Source organism: Cibotium barometz, chromosome 21 (assembly GCF_041138505.1).
Source record: "Cibotium barometz isolate CiBa-2024 chromosome 21, ASM4113850v1, whole genome shotgun sequence".
In the NCBI taxonomy this organism is placed as follows: domain Eukaryota; kingdom Viridiplantae; phylum Streptophyta; class Polypodiopsida; order Cyatheales; family Cibotiaceae; genus Cibotium; species Cibotium barometz.
The window spans coordinates 9,719,174-9,728,821 of record NC_141066.1 but is presented as its reverse complement, the minus strand read 5'-3'; the positions used below and the strand labels follow the sequence as shown (position 1 = coordinate 9,728,821).

The following is a 9,648-nucleotide window of genomic DNA, read 5'->3' as shown; positions in this document are numbered from 1 at the left end:
GGGGTGATGGAACGGGTCTGAGCACCCTTAACTTGCAACCATCCATTTGTGGCCTTCCATCGACTTGCTTCACTGCACTCTTCACCCAACACTGTTGTGTGTGAGACCAATGCCACATGTGTGCCACCTCTTCCAACATTGCCCTCCCATTGCCATCTTCGCACATATTCTCCTCCTGTACGTATAGATCCATGTCAACACCTGACCTCAACACATCATTGGCATGCGCCTCCACTGACATTCATGCCAGTATCCACAACAACCATTTGTACTTGCAAAGACTTATGAACAAAAATTAGGGCTTTTCACAAATTTGGTGAATTTTGTCAAAATAGAGCTTATGCATACACATATTTTAGGGCTTTTTAAAAATTTACTCCTTTGCAAAATTTGGGGATTTTCTAAATTGAAGCCTTCTATATCGAATTGAAGTTTCTATTGTGCCATGGAAGGAACAATGGCATGGAAGCATTGCCGAAAGAGATGGTTTCTCATCAACATACGCTCATGCAGTATTTAAAACTTCCAAAATAAATATCTATTTTTGGTTTATGTGCATGACATCATGGGTTCTCTACCCAAGAAGTCTCCACAATAATCCTATGTGTTTTTATTCGCTTTGCAGTGCCTTAATGTTATAAAAGGCTTCATCATTCTCATTGTATCCCTACTTAGAGCAAGAGAGGCTTTTATTTTAGAGGGTTGATATGTCATGGTTCTCCCACAAATCAAGCCCGGCTTGAGTTCTAGGATGTTGGTGCCATTGTCTCCCTAAAAGCAAAATTTGGTCTCCGAGTCTTTTGCAAAAATCATGCTTTCATGAGCCTCTAAGCCATGCTCATATGTGAGCCTTTGAGCCATACTCATACCAACCTTTAAGTCTGAAGCATAGAACAAGCTCTATTCTCGCTATAGTGGAGTACGTGGTGCTATCCTTAAGTTGCTATTGAAGGCCGTCTCAAGCATCTCTACCTTTGCTCCGAAGGGGGGTTCGTTAGGATTCTAATGTGTGTCCCCTCGTGTGTCTCACTGGTTCTCTTATAAGTTTTTTCCCTTCTTAGGTCTTTTTCTTAGAGAGAGAGAGAGAGAGTGTGAGAGATGTGTGTGTGTGTCCCCCTCGTGTGTCTCATTCGTTTTCTTATAAGTTTTTTTGCCTTCTTAGGTCTTTTGCTTAGAGAGAGGGAGAGAGAGAGAGAGAGTGTGTGTGTGAGAGAGAGAGAGAGAGCGTTGTAGCGTCAAGTAGGATGGAGTACAACCACAACACTTTCTCCCCTGTGAGTGGCTTTGTACTTGGCAGAGGTCATAGCAACAAGAGGTCTCCCACGGCCTGCAGCGATTGGTGTACACTGTAGCGTCAAATCGGTGCCCTTTGTATCTACAGAAGAGCACCATCGATGAGGCTGTCGTCTACAATTGGCTTAGAAGTGCCCTCACTCAGCAGCTACGGCAACAAAAGCAAGCTTCTCTTCAGTCGGAGGCTGTATGTGTGATCTACACCAGCCACGTCCCGTGACACTCAACGCCATACTATGTGTGGGCAGCAGCTTCATCTCCATTACTAGTCTTTTGCAAAATAGTAGCAGCGGCTCTCTTGCAACGACGGAACCAGCAATAGATCACGAACGCAGCTTTCATGGCGAAGTTTTACCCCCCAACAAGCAGTAGATCCCCACAAAACCGACGTCTTCTTGCCCTGCAGAACGCTCCTCCTCCTCACAAGCACCTACAGTTACGGTAAATCTTCTCTTTGAGCAGCTCCAGCAGAAGCTGTGCCCGATCACATAACTATTTTAAGCCAAGTAATCTTTTTTTTTTTTCAACGGTGAGGAATGGTGCTGAAATTATAACCCACGAGGCATAGGTCTTAAAAAGGATTGTGTGTGTAGTCCTCAACCACTTGCCTTATTAAGACTAGTCCCTCAACCCCTCCAGCAGACAGGAAGGAATGCATACCATGAAGACAAACCTTGATTTGTAACCCATGGAGCACTTGTGCTGCTGTTGCAAGCATCACTCATTTGCTATACATGTCCACCAAGGCATTGCCCAACAACCCTTGACAAACGATTGCATTAGGAATTTGTTTGTCCTTGTCACTTGCTCCTTTACCGCCCACAAGCCTAAGATGCAAGTGAAGTTGACCATGTCTAGACGAAGGCCCTCAAATGGTATAACCATTAAAAAAAGTTCACTTTTCCTTGACCTCCTCCTATTGGACACATTGTGCAAATAGTACATACCAAAAACTACATTAAGTGGGTAGACCCCATCTACAAAGGGGTAAAAGTCCTCATGTTATATACTAATAATAGTCAATAAAACGAGTACAAATATGCTAGTTTGGACCTACTTGTCTACCACGAGAAAAAACGTGCACATGTGTATACATAGGAAGAAAAAACACACAAACACACATAATATCAACTTTGGTCCAAAAAAAATCTTTGTTTTGGATCTCATTAGCTTTTCCTATAGCATGCCACTTTATACAAATCCACCAATGCATTGCCAAACATGGTATTATTTTCAGATCATATTTTATACCCAGTGTATTCCAAGAGACAACATTCGAGCACTTCAATCTCAACATACATATCCATCAAAGCAATGCCACCCATGATATTTTTACCAAGTAACCTTTGTATAGCAATCTCGTCATGCATTGCCCTTTCTCAATTGCTTCTATGCTTCCACATACTTTCAACATACAAGGCCATATTTTATACCTAATACATTCCAAGAGACAACATTCGAGCATTGCAATCTCAACATACATATCCATCAAAGCAATGCCAACCATAATATTTTTTCCAAGCAACCTCTATATAGCAATCCCATCATGCATTGCCCTTTGTCAATCGCTTCTATGCTTCGACATACTTTCAACATGCACCGCACCTACATACATATCCATGAGCATGGAAGCTGCATACATATCCCCATGAGCATCCCACCTACATACATATCCATGTGAAAGCATTGCAGTGCACAATAGCATCCCCCATCAACCCTTGCCTACATATTCACCTTGGTCCTATTAGGCATGAACTGCAATTAATGCACTCCAAGAGATGTCTAGGAAGTTCCCCATGCTCTTGTTATTCTTTTGCAAGTGCACCACACTTGGCATACATATGAATTGAAAGTTTGAAGTGTTTCATTGGCCATGCTAGGCATATACTGCAATTAGTGGAACTCAAGCTATTGCAAGAGCATTAAATTTGGCATACATATCCATATCCATCTTGATATATCCCAAAGTCCCTTTTGTACATACATGAGCACATTCCAGGAGAATTGCACCTGGCATACTATACATTAGAGCACAACACCTACATACATATCCATGCACATAGCACCTGCATACATACCCATGAGCATCATACCTACATACATATCCATGTGAAAGCATTGAAGAGCACAATATCATCCCCCATCAACCCTTGCCTACTTATCCACCTTGGTCCTCTTAGACATAAACTACAATTAATGCGCTCCAAGAGACGTCTTGAGAAGAGAGTTTCCCAAACTCTTGTTATTCTTTTGCTAGTGCACTATGAGCACATTCTAGGAGAATACATCCCTACTCATACATATCAAGAAAAAGAGTTAAGAGCATTCTAACCTTGCTTTTTTTATGAGTACACACCAAAAGAACAAAACTCTACTCTTATGCATGTTAAGCAAATACACATTTGCAAACATTTAAACCTCTCCCTCTCTCTCTCTCTCACACACACAGATTAAAATCTCTCACAACACACACAAATCAAATCTCTCTCTTTCTGTTCACACACACACACACTTGCAACTCACATTGAACACACACAATCACGCACATTAAAATCTCTCTCTCTCTCTCTCTCTCTCTCTCTCTTTCTCTCTCTCTCCACACAAACAATCTTGGATACACACAAAACTTGGATTAAACACAAACATACACATTACAATTATTTTTAAGCCTCTAAGCAAAATCACATCTAAACATGTGTCAATCTACACGAATGAGTTGCTAAAGTCCTTGTAGGATGCTACGAAAGGTGCATGCGTCTAGTTGATCTTCATCCAACTGCCCTCCGTCTCACCATCCCAAATCATACCGTACACATTCATCGATTGGTTGTGCAGGTAAGGTACTCCTATCTCTGCATCTATGTTGGGAAAACCCCAAATGGGTGTATCGTCCACAAAAAATCTGAGCCACCGCATCCACACCAACAGTCCAAAAACAAAAAACAAAAAACAAAAGCCTCAATATAGATATATATATTTTCACCGACCAAACCTATCAAAATTTTGTTTAAGATAGTGTTTCAACAATCAAATTTTCAATTGTGGCCCCATGATTATGAGTATGAGAGGGATTTCCAACATGAATGATTCAAATGCATCAAAAATTCCTAACATGAAATTCTGAAGAACCTCCAAGAAAATCAATGACCTACATTTCACAACAACAATAAATTTAAATTATGAAAACAACCCACATTTCAAAAAAATATCAATGCAAAAAAACCAAATTACAATGATTTTCTAGTCAATAGGTTTTTTTGCATCTTCGTAATTACAACTTTGCCTTGTCTCCACCAACCCGACCGTCACGAACACAAAGATGCCCACAACCGTGAAGCGCTGCTTGGGAGGGAATGGCTACGATGGTTAGCTCACGGACAGCATGGTGTTGCCCTCCGCCGAGTTGATGTTCGCCCACCAACAGCAGCTACACTCTCAAACGGCCTTCTCCGCTGAAAGAGCATGGTATAAACCTCCATCGACCGTTCTCCAACACCCTTCTCCGCTGAGATAGCATGAAATGCACCTCCATCGACCTTCTCTACAACCACACTCTGAACAATACCCATGGGATGATATCTCCTCCCCGTTGGCCTCGACTGGCAACATCCAAACCACTGCAGCTACAACAGGGCTGGGTCTGCATTGGAAGGCGGGCAACCAAGGGCAAAGCTGCATTTAAAATGTGAAGGTGGAGCCAGATCCTTAGTACATCTTCCAGTTTGATGGGGAGTTCCAGCTTAGTCCCGCAGATTATCTAGATCAAGAGTGAAGAATACAAAGCCCAAATCATGAACATGACCACCACGGCCTTCCTGTGTGTTGTGGAAAAGCCCGAATGGCGTCCTTCCATGGCTGAGGTTGTGGAGATGCTCATGAAGGTCACTTGGCTAGTCTGCACCAACACCTTCTCGTTGTGCTCAGCAACCCCGCCAGCTTTAATGCCCACTGCCCAATTATCCCTGTAGCAGCAAGGCCGGCCTGCTCTTAGGCACACGGAGGCCTGTAAGGCGCATACGCCACAGCCTCAAGCGTGCAACCATGGGCCCTCAATGCAAGGTGCGCACATGGGTGCCAACCCTTTACACGACCCTCCTGCTTAGGGCAACTGACCCCTCAACGTAGGCGCTCCAAACTCTCCCCCTTCGCCTACAGGCGAGCTTTTCTCCTTATCACAGCATGGTGACGACCTCCTTTGTGTCAAGCCTCCTTGACAACGCACCTCATTCTTTGTGTGGTGAGTCATTCAAATTGGTGTTCTTTCCGACCGTTTTAGTCATTCAAATTTGAAATAAAGCTGCCATTTAACTGCCATCGTCAAATTCTAGAAGCTGTGTCACTTAACTTAGCGGGATAAGATATATAGAGAAGAGAGACTACTAAAACCTAAAGTCATAAGTATTCTTAAAGGAAATGTCAAGGACAAGTGGTTCCTTTTTCTTTTTTTCAATACAGTTTAATTAGAGCCATACCACAATATTCGATGTGCCCACTACACAATCGCATAGTTTGCTCTTGCAACTTATAATGTACCTTCAGCTTTTGCTTCCACCTTTTAATAGCACGCACACAAATGAAATCTCTGCATTATCTGGGCACTGATTTTTGCAATTGATTTTTTACCCGCACCCTTTGCTACCCACGCCTTGGTGAAGTGAGGGGAGCGGAGAGTTTTTGAACTCATGCCCTCAACTTTCAGAGGGCAAGCTCTACTCCTGGCTTGCTTTCCTACCCCTACATTTATTACCAAAAATTAAAAAAATCAATGAGAAATGTATCCCTACATGAGGGCAAGCTCTACTGCTGGTTTGCTTTCCTACCCCTACATATATTATCAAAAATTTAAAAAAACAATGAGAAATGTACAACTACCTCTGGATGGCAAACTACACAACTGTAGCACAGAAGGTAACACAGAGCATTCCAGCCAGGAGTGCAGATGGCAACAGGTGAGGTCTCATGTCAGTTGTTGTGGAACGATGAAGTCTGAAGATTCTGGCACATCGGCTTCCATAGAATGCTAGTGATGACAGTGACTCACAATGTGAGTACACGAGATGCAGATTTCGCATTTTTTGAGAAGACCGATTGTATTGCACTCTAGTGCAAAAAACGAATATAACACATGCTTTTCTTATTGAAGCAAGTGTTTGCCGTGAGGGAGATGTTCCTAACATGAGCATATCAACATTTCATGCCAGATTTGTAGCCTCCCAAGGTTAACCAACAAATGTAAAGAGAAGATGAGAATGAGGTTATATGAGGGTTTTTTTTGTCTGTATTGGGGTGTTTTGGGGGGAGGGGACCATGGCATTGAAAGGACTGACTCCTTCCTTGTTACTTACGTGTGCCTTCATTGGCTGTATGTAAGAGACAAGACATGCAAAGCGTTTCATCGAAAAGCATATACACAAAATTTCAGCCATAAGAAGTGTGTCTTCCCCAACAGCAATGCAGAAGCCCCACTCTACTCAGCTAGAATCATGACAGGTATCAAGAGCAGGCAATGTGGGCACCAAATCAGCCCAAAGAGGTAGGAGACCCTTTGCTGTCTGCAGATCTCACAACTGCATAAGTCGCCATAACTGTCTACCCACATAGCAATGCGTGTGATCCAATCTCATCCTACTCCAAAGTTGCGACACATTTATGAAACAAGAGTAAATTAATATTGAAACAAGCTTCTAATGCCCGCTTAATCTATAAATAGCGACAATAAAAAACCCATTATTTGCTCTTTTTCTCAGCAGTAGGTTGGGCCTTCCTCATCACTCTACTGAAAGGGCCCACTGTAGATTCCATTATATACATGTAAACCACCTGCGTCCATGACCTGTAGCACGCAAGACCTTCATAGTATTCGGGAGCAATCTCCTTCACCCTCCAAAGCTTACTTCCAGGGATTCGGGGGAAATCATGGTGCTCATTATGATACCCAACACTCCATGCCAGTATATTGAGAGGCCCATAATATGAGTACGTCTCTTGCCCTTTCTGAAAAACGTAGTGCTCAGAAATGAAGTGCCCAGCAATGGGATGTAAACCCCCTCCAACGAACGTAGACAAAATAAGGTACATGAAAGATCTCCATCCAAACACGTAGACCAACACCGCATCAAGAGCCAATTGAGCTAAAGCATTGGTAGCTTCCCATGGCCCGGGATTTTTGGGGTTCAGAAACAAGGGTCTCAATGCATAGAAAAAAAGCTGGAATAGTACCCAAAGGGTTTTCAACAATGTGTTAGTGATAAGCCGTCCCTCAGTGTAGCTAGGTATGTCCATATCCATACCTTCGACTCCTTGATATAGGTGATGATCCAAGTGATACTTTTGAAACGTCACAGACATTGGCACGCCCACAGGCAAGTTGGCAAAAATCCCTAACAGCCGGTTGTAGACAGGTGTTGAAAAAGCCAGATTATGGCTCAGTTCGTGAATGGCTAAAAATAGATTATGGTTGAGAAAAGCTCCAAAGAAGTAGGCTACCAAAAAAATGGTGGTCCACTTAGCATCTTTGAGACATACTGCTGTCCAAAACTGCAGAAGCACCACCATCACTATCTGCAATAAGAAGAAGACTTCTGCTTTGGTTCAAAACAGTGGAGCTACATACATATCAAATCAATGCAAAGCTAAGGCTAGCGTACAGAACAATTCCCATCAGTACCGAGCGGGCAGTTGGACAGCCAAGCATGCCCATCCATCCCAACAGCAGGTGACCGGGGCGGGGACTGTTCTGTACCCAGCCTAACTTTCAGCATTGCATGTAAAAGTATTAAAAAACCATGATTAACATGCATGCCATGTGACCGTACCACCTTCTTAAGAGTAGAATTGCTTCATCACACGTTAATCAGACAATCATGATAACTCATACGGGACCAAGGAATGAAGCATCTAGTGCAACTACATGCATGTACTCAAGAATTTATATAAAAGGGTATACCTGAAAGCCCCTACACTGCCCTAGAAAACATTCATTTGTATTGAGCTAAGGTTGCAGTTCCTCACTACCAGACTTCAATAGCAATGATCTGCTACACCAATGTGTAGCCGACTTGTCCCGAAAACAACTTTTTGAAACCGAGCACAAGGTATGAGCCTCAATTGGGCAAGATTTCTCATAAATGAAAGGGGCACCTGCCCATCCAAGCCCCGTGGACAGGATAAAGCCCCTTAGATTGGCAAAAGCCCTACCCAACCACAGCCACCTACAGCCAGACAAAGGTGCTACTGATTCTGCCAGCTTTACTGCAGATACGTTCCACATACCAAACACATTATTGACTACGCAAAAATCACCATTGCAGTGAACATTTCTGAGACGACCAGATTGGGCAGCCATCTCCAAATAATCTGTCCGGACAGGCCAGCTATCAGTCAAACACCCCTGCCCCTGCCCCTCCCCTCCCCCCCCCCCTTTCCCCCAGGTGAAAGCGCTAACAGACCTATATTGCAGAAGATTGCACAACCCTAACGCGCAAACACTTAGAAAATTCAGATCTGCCTTAAAATCCAGAAAAGATGTATGCAACGACCATTCTCCACACGCAATGCAGAAATGTACATTGTGCACACAGACGAGATAGAGAGTCCATACCTTCGGAAACGCCCAGATGTCGGGACCAAACAGATCCTTGATCTCTGGATGGACGGCCAAGATCTCTCGACGCCGGGCAATGTGTGGTTCCTGGGCATCGGTCCAGTAAAAATCCGAAGCCTGGGGCTGAAAACTAGCCGCCACCATAACTGTGAAGATAGGGTTTCTTACTCTTAGGGTTAGGGCTAGGGTTTCTGTGTGCTATGGTGAGGGTTCCAGTGGTGTTAAGATTAGGGTTGCTATGTGTTCAGGGTTACAGGTCCTGTGCATTTAGGGCTAGGGGTGGGGTTTCTGAGGACCTGCAGAGTAGATTCGGGGGTGGCAAGAATGTGCTGGATTTACTGCATTTTTTATTATATTTAGGCTTTGTTTCCGTAAGAGCGCGCGCGGGAAAGCAGCGTGATGAGGAGAGCAGCCTAGAGGCCCTTCCCACGCTCTCTACTTAAGTGCTATATACACAACTCGAGAAAATCGGGGAGATCTCTGCCACCCATTCCTATGGACTCATCCATCTCCCCACCCACCCAGGAAAAGAGGGTAGAGTCTGTAAACACCCTTAGATCATTGTTTTCACACTTCCAATGCATAGTTCGCCTTTGTTGCAAGGCCGTCCCCTTGGAAAATCCCAGCCTTATGTGCAAGTATCATCCTAGTCCTAGCTCTATAGGTTGTCTCGATAACGACCCTAGCAAATGCTCTAGGGGGGGAGGTTGTTGAACTACTAATAAAGTCACCTACCTTTAGAATCAAGGGAC

General features: G+C 43.7%; 1 protein-coding gene across 2 annotated transcripts; it reads right to left on the bottom strand.

Annotated features, from left to right (window-relative positions):
* Nucleotides 1-6,939: 6,939 nt before the first annotated feature.
* Nucleotides 6,940-9,382, bottom strand: LOC147626821 (sphingolipid delta(4)-desaturase DES1-like). 2 transcript variants are annotated; one of them, XM_086815364.1, is made up of 2 exons: nt 8,894-9,382; nt 6,940-7,830 (listed from the first exon to the last, which is right to left on the bottom strand). In XM_086815364.1, the coding sequence occupies exons 1-2, from the start codon at nt 9,038-9,040 to the stop codon at nt 7,021-7,023; spliced, it is 957 nt and encodes a 318-aa protein (XP_086671490.1). In that variant the 5' UTR covers nt 9,041-9,382; the 3' UTR covers nt 6,940-7,020. The 2 variants fall into 2 exon arrangements, with proteins under 2 accessions (XP_086671490.1, XP_086671489.1); XM_086815363.1 differs by having other exon boundaries at nt 6,940-7,854; nt 8,894-9,375.
* Between the last annotated feature and the right edge of the window lie 266 nt (nt 9,383-9,648).